The sequence below is a fragment of the Mangifera indica genome, chromosome 2 (assembly GCF_011075055.1).
Source record: "Mangifera indica cultivar Alphonso chromosome 2, CATAS_Mindica_2.1, whole genome shotgun sequence".
Taxonomy (NCBI): domain Eukaryota; kingdom Viridiplantae; phylum Streptophyta; class Magnoliopsida; order Sapindales; family Anacardiaceae; genus Mangifera; species Mangifera indica.
In genome coordinates, this window is record NC_058138.1 from 15,757,573 (window position 1) to 15,778,825 (window position 21,253).

The window sequence follows — 21,253 nt, forward strand, 5'->3', positions numbered from 1 at the left end:
GAACAGGCAAATGAACAAAACCTTATATTTGTGAAATTTTGCCTATGTACAGGCATACACCGAAAGTGCACAACCATATATGGTATGTCATGGGAGGATCATAATTACATAGGTGTACACCATGCAATTAAGCAATGCATAGTTATACACTCTCATATATACAACCGCACATGACATATTTTTTAGAATTTCGTTGTGAAGCGAAACATTGAAAAACCCTCCAAATTCCAACAACCCATCACTGGAATTAGATTATATGGCATGAAAGCCTATCTCATCCTAACAATAACCCTTACCATGTGCAACAACATACAACAAAGGCAATTTCATGTGACAACGCAAAATTGGGGCATTAACTAGATCAATCACAAGGAGAATTTTAATTTCAACAAATCATCCATACAAAACTAAACAAATAAAACTCTATAATTTAATAATCTATTTATGTTTATGCGAGGCATTAGCTAACAATGGACAAAACATTATTAGCCGTTACAAATTTTGTACATTTGATCTTAGAATAATAAATATTCGATCAAATAAAAACAAGCATCACATGTATGAATTTGCGATTCAATGTCCCAAGTGTGGCTATAATACCACTATTAGGTTTTATGACCTTCAATGGCAGCAAATTGGTGTTTAAAATTTTAATAAACACCATGTATGCTCGTGCATGGACTATGTGCAATCGTACAAAGGCCAAAGTATATCCTATTCGGGGTTGCACTTATCCAATTGGATAAACCTAATCTTTTACAATTTCATATACATACAAACACTTCAAAATTATAGCCAAAGACCTGTTGAGACTCAAAATCCTTTGTCTATGTTCTATACTAGAATTAACTTGGATTAAACAACTCCTTTTGTATGTAATCCATAGACTCTTCGTTAGGTCAATAGTAATCATATTTTTATCAATCTCTCAACCTGACAACTATCCAAACATAAATCAAGATTGACATTTAACAAGACATTATGACCACCCGACTAATGGAGTGTCAGTAATTGACTTTTTAACCTATCACTGATACGCTTACTCATACAATTAGATATTTTCATCATATGATATCTCTTTGAGATTGAGATATCGATTACGTGTCTCACTTAAGAACCCTCGATATACATAGATTAACTTTTGTCATCATTCGAACAATATTAAACTTAGCGCCAACTCAATCCCACTATGACTACAGATTTAAATGATCGTGGTCATCCATCAATTGATTTATCTGAAATGTCAGCTCTTACACTTAAGAGTGATGAAGCTTTTATTGATCCATCAAAGTCTTCGTACATATCTCTATATGGTTAATCATCCCCTTTCTGGCAATTCTCTATAAAAACTACGTTAGACTAGTATCAAACCATACCGATCCTTATACAAAACCATTTGGTAACGTCAAGTCTAAATATCATATATATCTCCATTCACTAAGTTGATATATTCTAGAGACACTAGAGCAAAACATGACCTAAGGGCTTCCTTAAGTTCATACAAAGCTTTATTCAAGTTGCAGACTCTAGCACTAAACTACAAGTCTCAAAATAACCCACTCTACTAATTTGTTGAAGTCCGCTAGCAACAAGTCTGTCTTTCAATCTCTGTACAGAGCCACCTAAGTTAAATTTGGTTCTACACCCATTTGTTTTGCAATATATTTGCACCAAGAGTCCAAATACCATTTCCAATTGGGTTTTGTTCTTGAGCAGAAAGGGTAGCGTTACAAGTAGTAACTGCAGTGGAAGAAAGAGAATCTGTAGGTTTTGCAGAAGTTGAGTGTTTGGTAGTGGTAATTGTTCGGAAACAAATTAAGGGGGAAAAAAAAGAAAGGAAAGTAAACCATGCACATATAACAAGATAAATTTACATGGTTGACTAATCACGTTTATGTTTATGGCCGCAATAAGTTTTCTTATTGACTTTAGAGTTACTAAATACAAAAGGTATAACTATATATTTTTATAGGAAACTGGAACAATACATTTACGTATACAACCCATGATTACGCCCGGCTAGGTGGCTAACCCTACGAAGATGTCCTTTTGACGTGTGATGTAATAACAGTCAGTTATAGACCGTGTTTGAGGAGATAAGGGATTAGACTAAGAGGTAGAATTTGAAAGAGAAACAGCTGAGGAAGATGGTAACTCACTTTGTGTAATAGGATTTAGGAAAGACGACATACTAATACCAGCAGCAAAGGACCTTGAAGTAGCAGTATTAGGAGATCAATTCTCAAAATTAGTAGAAGAACGAAGAAAAAACCATGTTGTTTCTAGGATTTTGATTTTTTTCTTAGAATATAAATATTTCAAAAAAAAATTCAGATAATTTTATAAGGAAGGCAAATGCAATAGAATAGAAAGAACCATCATCTGTATAAAAAAAGTTAAAATAGGAAGAATTAAAAAAAGGGATATTAAAATTTTTACCACTATTTTATTCCGTGTATACAAAAATGCCACATATCCTAAAGGTTTCACAAATATACCACAACAGTAATCACCTTCCCCAAAATACCCCTCTTCAATCTTTCATACACAAATTCTCTCTCTTCTTCTTCTCTGCAACTTTTTTCTCTCTTCTTCCTCTTCTTCCAAAGTGATAAAGGAATCATGTAAAAAATATAATAAATGTTTCAAAAAAAACTGAAAAAAGAAATAGATTTCAGATTAAGAATTCTTTACTAAAAAAAAGTTAAAAAAGTTGACAGGAAAAAAATCTGGAAAAAAAAACTGGATAACAGACCTATAGAATTTTCTTCTGTAAATTTTAGATTTCAGCTTTAACAAATACAATAGGTATTTAATTAAAAAAACTGAAAAAAAAAAATAAAAAGAGCTGGCATGGGTTGGCCACACGCCAACCCTTTTTTAATTTTTGAAGGTTGGCGTTAACGCCAGCCCTTGGCGTTAACGCCAAGGGTTGGCGACGCCAACCCTCAAAAAAAATTAAAACAGGCAAAGGGTTGGCGTCCTTTGCCTGTTTTAATATAATATAATTATATTATATTATAATATATTATATTATAATATTAAAATATATTATATTATATTATTATAATATTATATATATTATATTATTAATAATTAAATATTATAATATTATATTATATATTTTAATATATAATAATAATGGCAGGGGTTACGGAAATGCCAACCGAGGCTTTATATATATATATATATATATATATATATATATATGTTATAATATTATATATTATGTAATATAATATTTAATTATTTAATTAATAATTATAATTATATTATATATTAATATATAATATATTATAATATTTAATTATAATATATAATATATTATTTATTTTATATTTTTAATTAGAATATTATAATTATATTATCTAATTATATAATATATTAACAGAAAAAAAAAAAAACAAACTGGAAATTCTAGGAATTATTAACTGTTGGTGTTAACGCCAACCCTTGGCGTCAACGCCAAGGGTTGGCGTTTGCGCCAACCTTTGGCAACTCCAAGCAAAGTTTATATAAGGTGGGCCCACCTTATATTACAATAACGTCAACTTTCTTATCCCAATAGTTTTAGTTTATAAAAGATGGGCCCACTTAAATTAATGCTAACAAACCAATTATTTCTGCCAACTTTTATAATAATAAATATAATATTATATTATAATATATATTATATTATATAATATTATAATATATTATATAATATATATTATATAGACAAAACCTGTAAGGGTTGGCGGAATCGCCAACCCTTACAAGTTATATATATATATATATATATATATATATATATATATATATATATATATATATATATATATATATATATATATTATTAATAATATATATAATATATTTTATATATATTATATAATATAATATATATATATTATATTATGCAATATATTATATTTATTATATTATATATATTATTATAATATAATATAATATTATATATATTATTAATAATATATAATATATTTATATTATTATATAATATAATATTATATATATTATTATAAAAGTATATATATAATATATTATATTATATATATTATTATAAAAGTATATATATAATATAATATATTATATATTATACTGTTGTGGTATAATAATATATATAATATTATTATTATATTATAAAATTATTATAATATAATATAATATTATTATATTGCATGCCAACTCTTCTCCTGCTTTAATATTTATGGGTTGGCATGCGCCAACCCTTCCCCTGCTTTTTAATATTTTATCGGTTGGCGTACGCCAACCCTTTACCTATTTTTTAAATATGGGTTGGCGTAACGCCAACCCTTGGCATTACGCCAACCTTCAAAAATAAAAAAAAAAGTGCTAATGTTTTTTTTCACTTAAATGTTTAATTTTTTTTTTTCACTTAAATCCTTAAACGTCAATTTTTTATCTTTCTTCAGTTAAATACTACTACATCATCTTCTCCGATCATCATTTTCTACAAGATATATGCAGTGGATATGTTTGAGTTTTTATAGGTTATTCTTTTTTTTTTAAATCTTTACTTTGAAAAATTCTTAATATGAAAAATTCAGTTTTTTTCTTCTTGTTTTTGTTTTTGAAGATGAGGAAAAAGTGGGAGTGATTCATTTATCACTTTGGAAGAAGAGAAAGAAGAGAAAAAAAAAATAAAATTGCAGAAAAGAAGAGAGAGAATTTATGCATGAAAGATTGAAGAGGAGTATTTTAGGGAAGGTGAGTACTGTTGTGGTATATTTGTGAAAGCTTTAGGATAGGTGGCAATTTTGTATACACGGAATAAAATAGTGCTAAAAATTTCAATATCCCTTAAAAAAATTAACCTTAACCATTAGACGATGAATCTTTTATGCGTTCTTATAATCATTGAAAGATTAGGTAAAATACGATGAGCTCAGTAAGCAGATATTGCTTTGTATACTTAGTAGTTACAAATTATACGTTAGAAGAGTTTAATTACAATTCTTTGTTGTCTATACATAGAATTATTAATGTGCAAACAATTTGAACTACTGAAATCAGTTTCTCTAATTTTTCTGTTTAATCGACTACATATAAAATAGTATAAAAATACTTTAAAATTTTAAATAAATTTTAAAAGAGCTTGCGAAAAAAGCTAAGATAATAGTTGTATTGATTGAGTAGCTTCAACGCAAAACTCGGCACTGACAGCATTCGAATTTGTATCCAGGTGAATCTTCAATCTGAGAAATAAAAATTATATTTCTTCAAAAGAATCAAATCAAATGAAATCAAACTATTTATTATCTCATCTGGGTTTCCATTGGTTCACGACAAATCCGGATCACTTGCTTGCATTTCAGATTATTAGTCTCATTTTCTTTCGAAATTAGATGAACAAGTCCGCAAAAGCAACAATCAATGACAAGGAGCCAGCTGTTCCATTTGGAAAAAACTTTTATCTATTTTATAATTATTAATTGTTGTAAATGTTATCTTAATGAGAGCGATTGCATCTACAAATCTTATTTTTATAGATGCATGATCTGCATGAAATAATATTATATTTCATGCAAACTTGAACTTTCCTCTTATAAATACCCTTGTGTAGGTCACATATTCTTCACAGATTAACTAGACTCTCTAATAAATCCAAATATTTCCGGAGGTTTAGTTAAGAAATATTTAATGGCTTCATCGAAGGGAGTTGCTTTGGCATTTCTTCTCTTGTTGGCTTTGGAACTAACTTCAATTCATTCCTTGTCAGCACAGAATGAGAAGAATGAAAAGCAATGCAGCAAGGTTGGAGCACATTTACATTGTGAAGATACGTGGGAGAAAGCGGCCAAGGGTAAAGAATTAGGTGAGGGCGATCAAGGTTGCTGCAAGTACCTTAAACAATTTGATGTTAGCGAAGCTGCTTCATGTCTCTGCAATGTTGTTTCTAATAAAGAGAAGGAAGAGGATAATCTTGCTGACACTTTGAACACAGTGCTCAAAGCCTGTGAGATTGATTACCCCGTCCCTACTACCTACAAGTGCTCGACAGAATAGTGTTGGTTATTTATCAATGATATCTAATCCTTGAATAATAATGAAATGTTTTCCATTTCATCAGGTTATAATTTATGTATCAATAATTGAAGATATTTCAGATCACTTATCAATGTACTGAAATGTTCTTAATAAAATAACTATCATTTCGGCATGCATGTTTAAATCCCTTAATATTAATTCTTCTTCAATTATTTTTTTCTGAGAAACAAGTTCGACACAATCTATCATTACAAATCAATATTAACTTATCATCTGCTAAAATATTTACATATGGATTTTAAGCTTTTGATGAGTTTCAAATTCTGTTCAGACCTTCGAATTTGATTGTGTTTAAAATATTTACATATTTACAAATTCTACTCTAACTTTCACCTAGTGTACATGCCTCTATTCTACATGCCCTATCTTATTCTCTCTTTTGGATACATCTCGCTACTTTAACATACCAAATATATATTTCTTAAATCACTCAGGACAGGTCTTGTACAATTACACAATTGATCTTGGACAGACATTCATATTTTTTCTCATGCATGCTTGTGCACTTGTATATGGCATGAGTTCTAATATGAATGTTCACGGCCAATCCTTCATGGTCGTTCATGCACAATCAACTTTGTATCTTGTTGTCACGGTCAAAAACTTCATCTCCTTCATGATTGTGCCTAAGCTAGGGGTATTATTGTCTTTTTTCAAATGTGTATGATCGTGTATCCTTTCCTTACAGGTGTACGTTACGTATTATCTTATGTTACATGACATGGATTGATGTACAGTCTTACATATGTCTGTCCATTGATAATCAATGTTTTATAATATTCAATGTACGGTTGTACATGACTTTATGTACAAGTGTACACTTGCTCATAAACCTATATTCTAAATAGATGCACAACCATGTTTGACCTTGGGATTGTTGTACATAGCAATCTAGGTTTGCAAATCTGACTATTTTGGCTACGATTTACCAACTAATGTATACCATTCTATTTCATTCCACTACAAAAAGAAAAAAAAAACTAATATTAGTGAGAGAAAAATAATAAATGAATATATATTCGATCGTTATAAATGCAATTGTCATGATTTTAGCAACTAATTAGTTATACACCTGTTAAAACTAAATAAATTTATGACTTCAACAAGAAAAAAATGATTGTTAAAAATTTATTTTTCATTGTTAAAACGTTTTAACGACGAAAAAAATCTTGTCATCATTTTCCATTATAACTTCTCCCACCCCTTTTAATTTATTAACAATAGAAATACATTATGCATACTAGGAATGGGTCATTCAAATGGTCATATCAATCTTATAAGACAGAAGATTTACATGATTCAATAATGCGCCTACATCTATAGAATCGTCATTCTTATTATTAAATTGGAGAAAATCTCTTTGAATTGATTACATTATGTATACTAGGGCTTCTCTTATATAATGCTACACAAAGTAACCCAAAATTACAATAATGTCCCAATAAAAAACCCTTCTTCCCACTTGACAAAATGGGGGCTCCATAGATGGAATGCTCGTTATATAATAAACGAGCTCGTTCCTCTACCCATTCTACTTTTAGCAAATCAATATACTTGGAACAACCATTGATACACCCATTTGAATGACTTATTCCTCCGGATGACTAAGGTGTGTTAGCAACTGGCAAAAAAAAAAATTTGGTGGAATGATCATTTTTTTTTTTTACGATGTCTAGAATGCCCGTCCTTGCTTGGAATAACTTGTTTTAAAACTTTCAATATCTGGAATGCCTATTCATTGATGATGGAACACTTATTCCATCAATCTAGGAACTTTACGTAAGCCAAATTTTTTTAATATGAGTCACCATATTTAACTATCTCTACCTTGGCAAATATTTGCACCCTCAAAAGACCCTTAACCTTGAGAAACACATACCTCCTTCTAAAGCTCCATCCTCTTATTACTTAGCAAATAGTGACTTGGAGTAAGTCCAAACCATGTTTGATATTCTCAAACAGTAATATCTTTGTCAACATATTCGTTGTATTATCTTTGATGTGCACCTTCATCAATAGGATCTCATATAAAGAAATCAATTCTTTGAGCTTATGGAACTTCACATCAATGTGTTTGATCCTGTATGATACATTTGATTCTTTTATAGTCTAACGACACTTTGACTGTCATATTTTAAATGGATAAATTGAGAAATTGAGAGTGAGAAATAAATGGAAAAAACCAAGTGAAATGTAAGAAATCATCAATGCAACACATGATATTTATAACTATTAAATGAAGTTTTGAATATGACCCCATACATCAAAATGAGCATGCCAAAGAGAGTGAGATGACCTAGATTGGGTAGGAGGATGAGGAAAACAATTGTGTCTTCTTATCACTCTCATTTCAAGGCTGCAGGTGGAGGTGGAGTTGTATCAAGGGCAAGATCAAGTTGTCCCTCATGGGATACCAAGAGACTATGTAGGGCATCATGAGTCAGTGGTTGGGTTTGGGTATGGACAAATATGGCTCGGTGTTACTCGGTGTTAGAATTTGGCTCACCGACTGCTTGAAGTTGATCATAGATGGAAACAACCTATTGTATAAACTCCATAACCGATCGATTGCCCTTTCGGATGGCTTGAAGTTGCATACGAAGAGAGGCAACTCAAGCAATAGATTGAGCAGCGTAGGATGCAGCAAGGTAAGACCAAACAGAAGCAGAAGTAGATATTCGAACTTGCTTTAAGATACAAGCTTAGTAAATATATCAACAAGTTGTGCATTTCCATCGCAATGTGTTATATATATCTGATTGTTGCTCTTAGCTTCTCGCACAACATGGTACTTGATTTTAATATGCTTCATCTTTCCATGATTCACTTGATTATCCGTGATTTCCACAGCTGGCTAATGATCAAAATAGCTAACCGCGAGATTCACTTGTTCTTTTCCAAAATCAGAGAGAACCTTTCTAATCCAAGGCCCTTGATTTGTTGTAGCAGCAACGACTACGTATTCTGCTTCACATGTTGACTGAGTTATAATGTCCTATTTTTTGGAGGCCAATAAAACAACCCGGTTCCCCGGATAAAACAATAACATTCAATACTCTCCATGTCGTCAACACGTTTGCCCCTATTATTATCCATGAATTCTTGGAGTTCTAATTTACCCGGCTTGTCAAATCAAATGCCAAACTCCACTGTCCCAGATTTGACTAGGACAGTGCATGAATCGTGACAACATCCTAGTAGTAAACATAATGTCTGGTCGAGTTGCTATAAGGTATGAAGACTTCCCTTAATGTTTCAATAAATGGATAGATTAACAGGCTCCAACCCATCCTTCTCACTAAACTTTGCATTCTAAACTATAAGTGTTGGTACTAGATTGCATAATTATTTCCATCTTGAATTTCTTCAATAAGTCCTGCGCATATTTCTCTTGACTAATGAATATTCCAGTTGGTAATTGAGAGATCTCCATCCTGAGTAAATAATGCATGTCCCGTAGGTCTGTCATCTCAAATTCAGAGTTCATCTCCTTCTTGAACTGAGTAATGTCATCTGAATTTTCTCCTGTGACTAACAAGCCATCGACATACAATGACACAATGATTTCAGCCGCGTTTTTCTACTTGAGAATATAAAGTGTTGCATTAATCGACTACATATGATAAATATAAAGTTAAAATAGTATAGAAAGACTTTAAAATTTTAACATTTTAAATTAATTTGAAAAGAGCTTATGGAAAAGATCTAACAGTAAGTTTCTAATCATACACAAAAAATCACTCACTTAAAATATCATATTTACTTTTTAATATATAATCATGTATTTTTAAAAAATTAATAATAATTATAATTTTTTTGCATACAATTATAAAAAAAAAAAAGAATTTAATTAAGATATACTTCATCATGCTGGTTATATTTAGATCATTGCAAAGAAATTATTTCTTCCTGCACGATCTTTCCTTGATTGAAAATTATGTCTAATTTTAATTATTTCTTAATATTATTCCCATTTATTGCTTTTTTATGGAAACATCTATACGGTATTAGAATATAATCTTTTAGTCAGATCCCACGTTTCGATTTTGATTACAACCAAAAACTCATTATTCAAAGTCTTATTTAAGATTGGATTCCAATCAAGCTACTCCACCTTAAATTTGAATTTAGATCAAACAAATCGGGTTCGAATTAAAGATTAAACTCAACTTCATACAAAAATCAAGTTTGAACTTATTTAAATATTCAAGTTTAAATTAACTCTAATCGAATATAAAACTAAGGTTTTTTAAAGTCAAGTTTAAGCCTTAACTCGTTGATCTCTAGATGAAATCCAACTTTAATATTATTTTAGAATTAAAAATAAAAGAATTTGAACGTGAGACAATACGTGGTTACATCATATTACTACAGTTTGAGCGTTGACGAAAACTCAGCAACTACAGCATTGGAGTTTACATCCAGATGAAACTTGAATCTGAGAAATAAAAATTATATTTCTACGAAAGAATCAAATCAAATGAAATCAAACTATTTATTATCTCATCTGATCTGGGTTTGCATTGATTCACCAGAAATCCGGATTACTTGCATGTCATTCAGATTATTAGTCTCATTTTCTTTCGAAATTAGATGACCATGTGCGCAATAGCAATAATCAATAACAAGGAGCCAGCTGTTCCATTTGGATTCAGTGAAGCGAAATTCTTTTATCTATTTTATAATTATAAATTGTTGTAAATGTTATCTTAAAGTGAACGAGTGCATCTACAAATATTATTATTATAGATGCATGATCTACATGAAAAATATTATATTTCATGCAAACTTGAAGTTTCCTCTTATAAATACCCTACTATAGGTCACATATTCTTCACAAATTAACTAGACTCTCTAAATCCTAATATTTTCGGAGGTTTTGTTAAGAAATATTTTATGGGTTCATCGAAAAGAGTTGCTTTGGCATTTCTTCTCTTGTTGGCTTTGGAGCTAACTTCAATTTCTTCCTCATCAGCACAGAATGAGAAGGAGGAAAAACAATGCAGCAAGGTTGGAGCACATTTACATTGTGAAGACACGTGGGAGAAGGCGGCTAAGGGTAAAGAATTAGGTAATGGCGACCAAGGCTGCTGCAAGTACCTTAAACAATTTGATGCTAGCGAAGCTGCTTCATGTCTCTGCAATGTTGTTTCTAATACAGAGAAGGAAAAGGATAATCTTGCTGACACTTTAAACACAGTGCTCAAAGCCTGTGAGATTGATTACCCCGTCCCTACTACCTACAAGTGCTCGAAAGAATAGTGTTGGTTGATTTATCAATGATATCTAATCCTTGAATAATAATGAAATGTTTTCCATTTCATCAGGTTATAATTTATGTATCAATAATTGAAGATGTTTCAGATGATCAGATCATCACTTATCAATGTACTGAAATATTCTTCTTAATAAATTAAGTATCATTTCAACATGCATGTTTATAAGCTTTTCGTTGAGATAATCTATATAAAGACTTTATAAAATATCAAATTTGATAATTAAAAAAATTAATAATAAGAACTTGAAATGAGTTGTAAACTTGTACATAATTTAGATTTGACATAGATATAATAATAATAATAATAATAATAATAACAACAATAATAAAATTTATGTGACTTGCATTAGATTAAAAGCATCCAAAGTTTGGATAAAACTTTGATTACCCATTTTAAATATACAAATATGTATATGCTTATATATATCATCACATGATTGAGTGATTCTGTATTAATAATAAAGTATTACCCAATCATGTAATGACACACATAAGTGTTTATATATTTGGGTACCTAAAATGAATATACATAATATTGATCTCGAAGTTTTATCTAGCATCATGTATATATAGTATAATTTTAAGCGTGAAACATTATCTTATATTTTGGATGTTATTTTTGTAAGAAAAGAAAATTTTACAGTCAAGTTTTTCACTAAGTACTTAATATATACATAAATGTACATATTAAGTACATATTATAAATCAATTATGGTTTCAAAATATCTTAAAGAAAAAGTGTATCTTTCAAAATATTGTGAGTTTGATAGTTTATTGTTCTTTGGAATCAATAAAACTACGTTCATAAATAATATACACAAACTCATATATAAATAATAATATATTATCATATGATTGAATAATTTTAAATTATAGCTAAAATAATATTCAATTATATAATAACATATTACCCTTTTTGCATATTATTTATGCATATAGTGTTACTTATTTGAAATTTTGATGTTCAACTTTTGGACTTTTCAATAAATAAGAGAAAATATAAATAAATAAATATCGTTGAGCTTTTTTTCTCCCTTCTAGTTATATAGAAAAAGAATTTTCGATTTATAATTAGTTGAAAGAAATATAAGTTAATTCAGTAATTATTGACTATTAACAACTCTCAAACAAACCCTCTCTCTATGTAGCCTAAACCTAAAAGTTTACTTTTAATTTTTTTTTTTAAAAGTGTTATTGCAATCATAATTTATATTATAAACTCTACCTATAAATTTAATCTATTAAAATTTTTTAAATATACATATGTCAAAATAAACCCCATCATTTAACAAATAATAATTTTATTTTTACTATTTATTTTATACTTTCTCAATCCTATAAATATTTTTAAATATTAATCAAGTAATATAGAGTTGTGCAAAAAAAAAAAAAAAATGGCATAGCTACAAATGCGCCAATCAAAAAGTTAGAAATACTTAGATATGATAAAATATATCTAAAATAACTTAATGTTTATATATTTTTATCAAACTCATTTTATCTTGATTATTTTAGAATAAAATTAAATTTATTATGTAAAATAGGAAATAGAAAATTTAAATTAATAGCAAAAGATATATTCCAAATAAATAGTGTAAATACTTTTGAAACTTATTTTGTCAATTTTATAAAGAATAAAACTGTAATGAATGACAACAAAAAAAAAATAATTGGAATCCGTTACAGTAAATGGTTAGGATAATAGTATCGCTCAAATAATTGAATAATTTTGAATAATTAAAATAATTTCGTAAATCTTTCATCCATAGACTGGTGATGGATGAATCAAACACGATATATCAACTCTAAATAAGAAAACAAATCACATATAATAAAAAAAAAAAATTACAATTTTACTAGGTAAGAATTAACCCTCGCATATCAATTCCTCTCTAAAATAATTGAGGAAGTGTAATTTTACTTGGGGGAAGAGGGTTAATTTTATTGCCTAAATTTTAATGCAAATATAAATACACACTTTTTTTATAAATAAAATTAACCATCATCCCCCTCATGGCCCCCAAAATAATCTCTTCAGTTTTCAATTCGCATTCAAGAGTTGGAGAGGAATTTGAGTTCTTCTTGACTTCTGATTTAATTAATTTTATTTAACTCTTGTAGGATTTATCCTGATCTTAGTTTACCTGAGTTTTACATGGTTTTGCCATTCCAGGCACTAAATCATGACACAAGTAGAAAACGAAACACAAAATAATGAACTTCCAATCACTTCCACCGCAGCCAACACAACCAAACCAAAATCCAAGAAACTGACACTAATCCCTCTCATTTTCCTCATCTATTTTGAGGTGGCTGGTGGCCCTTATGGCGAAGAGCCTGCCGTAGAAGCAGCTGGACCTCTTTTGGCCCTTCTTGGCTTCCCGATCTTTCCATTCATTTGGAGTGTCCCTGAAGCTCTAATCACCGCCGAGCTCTGCACCGCCTTTCCGGGAGACGGTGGCTTTGTCATATGGGATCACCAGGCCTTCGGACCCTTTGCTGGATCCCTGATGGGTTCCTGGAAATTCCTGAGCGGAGTCATAAACATTGCATCTTTTCCAGTGCTTTGCATAAACTACTTGAAGAATGTTATCCCTGCCCTGGAATCAGGATGGCCGAGAAGTATAGCAATTATGGTATCAACCTGTGTCCTATCTTTTGTCAACTACACAGGATTAACTATCGTTGGTTATGTTGCTGTTTTGTTGGGAATTGTCTCTCTTTCTCCTTTCATATTAATGTCTCTGATTTCCATCCCAAAAATTCAGCCCCATAGATGGCTGAGTTTGGGCCAAAAGGGGGTGAAAAAAGATTGGAACTTGTTCTTCAACACCCTCTTTTGAAACTTGAATTTTTGGGATAGTGTCAGTACTTCAGCTGGAGAAGTAGATAAGCCTCAGAAAACATTCCCTAAAGCGCTTCTAGTGGCAGTGACTTTCACTTGTTTAGCCTATTTTATCCCACTTTTTGCCGTCATTGGAGCTGTTTCCGTAGATCAAAGTGAATGGCAAACCGGGTTCCATGCCACTGCAGCTGAAATAATCGCAGGAAAATGGCTAAAATATTGGATCAAAGTCGGGGCACTGCTGTCCACAATTGGGCTGTTTGAGGCTCAATTAAGCAGCTGTGCATATCAGCTTTTGGGCATGGCGGATTTGGGGTCTTTACCAAAATTCTTTGCTTTAAGATCAAAGCGGTTTGACACTCCATGGTTGGGAATTTTGATGTCAACACTGATTGCACTTGGGGTCTCATACTTGAAGTTCACTGACATAATTTCATCAGCCAATGTTTTGTACAGTTTAGGGATGTTGCTAGAATTTGCCTCATTTTTATGGCTGAGGAGGAAGTTGCCGCAGTTGCATAGGCCCTTCAGAGTGCCAATGAGGCTGCCGGCATTGGTGGTTTTGAGTATAATTCCATGCGGGTTTTGATTTTTGCAATTGCAACAAAGACTCTGTATTTGGTGAGTGGTTTGATGAAGTTTCTGAAGTCAAAGAATGTGCTCAAGTTCAATAATGGTGATGGAGTAGCTGAAGTTGAAGAGTGATTTCTGGCATTCTCATTAAAAAAGAACTTGTGAAGAAGTTTAGTAATTATATTAGCCATGTTTGAAAGTCACACACATGCAGAGCATTGGAATATTATTGTTGGTTTTTTTTTTCCCTAATTTTGGAATAATATTATTTTCCAAAGATATTTTCTATTCCTAATTTTGGATGAGTCATGGACAATTCAACTTACTTATTTGAAATTTTGATTTAATTAGTATTAATTAACATCAATTAGGAGGTTACCTTAGCATTTATCATGTACTTGTCCATATGATTTTGATTGACGAAGTATTGAAATTGTATAAAGTATTAATGACTCTACAACTTAAAGTGTTAATTTCTTGATCAATAAAATTTTTAGTATACAAATATATATATATATATTTATATGTATTATCATATAATTAAATAATTTTAAATTTAAAATAAAATTATATTTAATTATATAATAATATATATAAATATATAAAAATTTATATAAAAAAAAGGGAATGTATAAGATTGCCCTTTTACAATCTCTTCACGGAAGTTTTTGCATTGCTAAGTTCTACACGGAAGTTATTCTTCTACCATTCAACAAAAGGCGGAATGACTATGTCCTACCCAAACTTTGATGAAAGCAATTTTTGCATCTTTATATTTGAAATTTTCATTTTTCAACCTATCATTTAATTGTCGTTCAAGAAAATCGCTCATTGAAAAGGACGGAAAAGTTATTTTATCTAAATTCTTTAAAATTCTAAAATGTTCTAACTGTTGTGACTTGAAGTCTCACATCGCTCTCGTACAGTCCACTGAGCGTGTATATAGGCAGGGGTCAGAAGCCCTTAACTCAACGGACGTATTTTAAGAACAAAACCGTGAGGGTCTGAAGCCCAAAGCGGATACTATTTATTGGGCTGTTTATAACACTAACATCTATTATAACTATAAAGGTTATAAAGACAAATTTACTTCATTTTTCAAAAATAATTCTCCTCACCCCCCTTATTTTTCTTTCTTTCCTCTTCTTCCCATTTTTTTTAATTCTTTCTCCCCCTTTCGAGTCTCACAAATCTCTCGTAGTTGTTGCCATCATTGACAACTCTATCGAAATTTACTATACAACCCTTTGACTCGCCGTCAACTCTATCCACTCACTCCAAGAACACATTGGCAAAGTCTACTGATTGCAGTCCTATATGTCAATAGTGTTAGATCTTATACAATACTTTTTTAACACTTAAATTTTAGATTCTTATGCTTAGCACATTCCCTTTACTAAAATGGCCTCCTGTTATTCAAGGGCGGTTGAAGCATTCGAAAGGCCAAGACGATATGCTGTTGAGATTGCTATTTCCAAGAAAACTAGAGAATGAACAACCAAGCTGGATTCCTCATTGCAGATACTCCCAAAAGAAATCCCAATCAATGATGTTGCTGCATCGAATATTACTTTTGTCGGTAGTCTTGTGTTGAGAAGTTCATTAGTTGAACATTTCAGATGAATGGTTTATTTTCTACATCAAATGCACTACAGTCCCAAACTATGACCATAAAAGAATACAAGCTTCTATTTACTATAATACTCCGGCTAAGATGGTTGGAACTGCTGCACTATTAGTGTACTTCAATAAAATACAGTTAATCTTATACTATGGAGGAGAACAAATGCAGAAACTGATTTGAATTAGTGTATTTAAGTGTAAGTTTGCTTATTCCATTTGCTATAGTTAGAGTTTTTTGTTTCTTCTTGTGTGGCAGTGAAAATGTGTTGATGGTGGTGGTAAAGATGAGGCAGTGGGTGAGAAGAAGAAGAAATATGAAAGGGAAAAATAATAAAAAATGAAAAAAACTGAAAATTAATATATATTATAAATATAATTTATATTTAAAATTAGTGTAAAGTATCTTTTAATAAAAAAATACAAATTGATATTTGATGTTTATATTAAATATTAAGGATAATTTTATAATTTCGCGAAAAATGGCAAAGTATTAATTTAGTGTAAACTCCTATGTCTTACACTAACAAAATTGATAAACAGGACTTTTCAAATTTTTAATGTATAAAATGTCATTTCATCAAAGTTTGGGTAAGAATTGGTAGTTTGACATTCAACAAGATCTGTCAAACATCTCGGCAATAAAATATCAATACAAAAGATCCAACGGACGCTCAAACTCACGACCAAAACAAATTAAAATGATGCAACAAGCAACCTCCCAACTAACTCATCTTCTTGAACAAAACCAACAACCAGCAACCCCGAAGAAACTACACCTCCTTCCTCTCGTCTTCCTCATCTTCTTTGAGGTCGCCGGCGGCCCCTATGGCGAGGAGCAAGCGGTGGGGGCTGCCGGTCCCCTCTTCGCCATCTTGGGTTTCCTTATTTTCCCCTTCATTTGGAGCATGCCTGAGGCCCTTGTAACTGCTGAACTTGCCACAACTTTCCCTGGAAATGGAGGCTATGTCATTTGGGCTCATCGGGCCTTCGGCCCCTTCTGGGGTTCCCTCATGGGGTCCTGGAAATTCCTCAGCGGGGTCATCAACTTGGCCTCGTATCCAGTTCTTTGCATAGACTATCTCAAGTTAGTTATTCCGGTTATTTCTTCAGGATTTCCTCATTATTTTGCAGTCTTTTTATCTACTTGTGTTTTATCTTTTGTTAATTACACAGGCTTGGCAATAGTGGGTTACACTGCTGTGACTCTAGGAGTTCTTTCACTTTTACCATTTGTTATTTTAACCATTGTTGCAATTCCCAAAATTGAGCCTTCAAGATGGATCAGTTTAGGCCAAAAGGGGGTTAAAAAAGATTGGAGATTGTTCTTCAATACCCTTTTTTGGAACTTGAATTTCTGGGACAATGCTAGTACTTTAGCCGGTGAAGTTGAGCACCCACAAAGCACTTTCCCAAAAGCGCTTTTCTCAGCTGGGTTGCTTACCTGTTTGGCCTATTTGATACCTCTGCTTGCAGCCACTGGCGCCATACCTTTAAACCAAGAAAATTGGGTTGATGGGTATTTTGCCGATGTGGCAGAAATCATTTCAGGAAAATGGTTAAAATTTTTTGTCGAAATAGGGGCTTGTTTGTCAATTATTGGGCTTTATGAAGCTCAATTAAGTAGTTGTGCATACCAAATTCTAGGCATGGCAAATTTAGGGATTTTGCCACAAGTTTTTGAGGTTAGATCAACACATTTTGGGACACCATGGCCTGGAATTTTGCTTTCAACATTGATAGCTCTTGCAGTGTCTTACCTGAACTTTTCAAACATAATTTCATGCGTAAATTTCTTGTATAGTTTAGGCATGTTGCTAGAATTTGCATCATTTTTATGGCTTAGGAGGAAATTGCCTGAAATTGAGAGGCCATTTAGAGTACCACTGGGGCCGCCTGGCTTGATTGTTCTGTGCATTGTTCCATCTGGGTTTTTGGTTTACGTTATGGTTGTGGCTACTAAAACTGTGTATTTGGTGAGTGCATTGCTCACCGTTTTTGGGGTTCTTTGGTACTTCTCCATGAAGCTCTGTAAATCAAGAATGTGGCTTGCATTCAAGAATGTTGAGGAAAAATTGGCTGATGAGTTCGATTAGCTCAATTAAGATCAGTATGAATATTTGAAGTGGGTCGGGTCAACCGAACCGGACATTATCCACAATTGGTCATACCAGCCCATTATGTTTGGGTTCTATGGAGTTGTTAATGTTAGGCCCAATGTGATGGCCCATATTGCAGAAGCAAATGAATCTTTAAAAGCCATAAATTTAATTGTATTTCTTCAACATCCTCCTATTTCCTCTTCAAATTCTACCTATAATATTTTAAATTTCCGATCAATAGAATTTCCATGACAAATTGAGAAATAAGAAACAAAATATATTTCATTCAACATATATATCAACAGCCAATGGTTAAGACAGAAATTTAGGGTTTTTTTTTTTTTGGGGGGGTTGAAAATGGAGTGGATTAAATGTCCATTTTAGTACCTTGAAGTTTATAAATATTCTATATTTGAAAACTTATAATTAAGGCTTAAAAGAATATTTTAGTGGAACTACGTAACACTGCCCACATTACAGGAGAATCAGAACGATATAATGGAAACTTGAGGAATGAAAAATGAGAAAAAAAAAAAAAAGAATTGAACAATTTCACATTTAGTTATAAATTTAACTCAGATTTATTGCATGGTAATCTTACCCATAAATGTTAAAGAAAGAAATAATTGTGGTGTGTTGAGAAATAATAAGAATAATTAAGAAAAGCACAAAAAGAAGAAAGAATAGATAAATGGCAAAAAGAAGTTTGAGCACAGAAAAATGAATTGTATGAAGAAGGAAAGCATGTAATTCAACTTGAAAATTTATTGAATGGTTCAATCTTTCTCTTCTCCCAACGGTGCTCGGTTATGTCCTTGTTATAAGATCATTTTTACTTTTAAAGCATGTTAAAAACGTGTTCCAAGCGAGATTTTTGGTATTAATATAATTTCATAATCGAGCAGTTTGGAGAGATCACCTGACATCGTCGTCACAGACGGTGCTACTTTTCACAGACGGTATCACATCTCATAGATAATACACCTGTTGGTGTTACAATCTCCTAGTCAAGGGGTTTGAGGAGAATGCTTGACATCATCTTCACGGAGGGTAACACAATTCATATCATAATGTTTTAGTGGAGGGGCTTTGAGAGAATATCTTATGTCACTTTCATAGTTAGTGTCACTATCGATGTTGTCTCAATTTATATATAATAGATTACTTAAAATGGAAATATATTATCTACTTTAACTTTTGTAGGATTTACGACTTAATCCTTAAAAGACATCTTGTAAGAGAGAAGAAGAAAATAAGTTTATATTAATTTAAAAACCTAAAGTTCTATTAAGTGTGGGATTTTTCACATCAACAATATGTGTACCCACTTTGGGAGGCATTTGATTTCTGGCACTCGTCAGCATTGATGAATTCTCTCAATGCACAAAAGCCTATATATAGAACTCAATGCAACTTGAATTAAATAGAAAATTTCCCAAAATTTGTGAGCATGTATTTGGGGAAAATTCTGTGTAGATGAATCAAAATGCAAAGGAGATGGCTGGAAAGGTACCTGAAACAGCACAAGATATCTCTGAGAAGGCAAAACAAACAGTGCGCAGAGCATGGTGATCAGCCAAGGACACGTACCGCTCAGAAAGCTAAAGAATCAATGATGGGCAATGCTAAAGCTTCCAAGGATGCCTTCAAACAAATGCAGAGGAATTGAATAAATACAAGAACATGGAGAACTAATTATTGTATCTAGGGTTAGATTCGAAGCGAGTTTATTTGGACTTGAAATGAGCTTTGCTCGAATGAGTCCGAGCTAAGCTTCCCTTAAAGGAACCCAAATACGAACGCGAGCTTGGATTTTAAGCAAAAAACGAATACAAACTCAAACCTAAATAAAGGTTGAGCGAGCCAAGCTTGGCTCACGAGCTGTTCACTCAAATGAAAAAAATTTTAACTTGGAATAAATCACACTATTTATTTTCTGAAATACGAGCTTGAACCCGAGCTTTCGAGCTTAAAATGCGAGTCAAACATTAAAATTATAAAACGAACCGAACACGAAAATATGTTTAACGAGCTCAACGAGCCCAAACACTAGTCTGAGTTTGGGCTCATAAAAAACGAGCCGAAAACAATCCGAATCCTGTTCAAGCTTGGTTCGACTCATATCCAACTGTAATTGTATTTTTTCCACATTTTAAGATTCACTTTTATATATCTATGAATAAAACTATATGCACAAACTTTTATTATTACTTATTTATATAAACAGACCTGATAACAGATAAACAATTCTATTACTTAATCATATGCATGTATCATATTATAAATTTGTATGTATGAATTAATAAAAAGTATTTATACATATAATATTACTCAAATATCCATAGTTATTTTGTAGTGCAAATGTCTCAACATCGTAAGACAGTGACTTAGAATCCATTTAAGTCAATTAGAAAATATCCTTAACTGAATGCATGTTCGCTTGGTTTTTTGTTGCCACACTCCAGGCACAACTTTACAAAGTTGTATTTTTTGTCCATAAGTACTTCATGCATAAATGATGGATACAACCTGAATATTAATAATTATATATTATTATTTAATTGAATAATTTTGAAATAAAAATAAAATAATACTCAATCACATAACAACGTATTATCGTTCTTATTTTAGTATCCACCATTTGTACATATTGAATTATTATATATTTTTCATATGGGATTAAGTATATTTTAAGCGATTTTTTTTTTCGGACAACTTTTTTCCTTCTTCGACATTACAATTTACCAGTTGAGTCTGAGCTCCAAA

The 21,253-nt window shown here is 31.5% G+C and overlaps 1 protein-coding gene and 1 pseudogene across 1 annotated transcript; both read left to right on the forward strand.

The window, feature by feature from the left end:
• The first annotated feature begins 13,530 nt into the window (after nt 1-13,530).
• LOC123208604 lies at nt 13,531-14,897 on the forward strand (annotated as a pseudogene).
• A 2,147-nt stretch (nt 14,898-17,044) lies between these two features.
• Nucleotides 17,045-18,670, forward strand: LOC123200152 (probable polyamine transporter At3g13620). Its single transcript, XM_044615296.1, has one exon. The coding sequence runs from the start codon at nt 17,087-17,089 to the stop codon at nt 18,479-18,481; it is 1,395 nt and encodes a 464-aa protein (XP_044471231.1). The 5' UTR covers nt 17,045-17,086; the 3' UTR covers nt 18,482-18,670.
• The last annotated feature ends 2,583 nt before the right edge of the window (nt 18,671-21,253 follow it).

What these genes read in the sequence shown, in the direction of transcription:
- LOC123200152 (XM_044615296.1), top strand. Translation starts at nt 17,087, where the DNA reads ATGATGCAACAAGCAACCTCCCAACTAACTCATCTTCTTGAACAAAAC.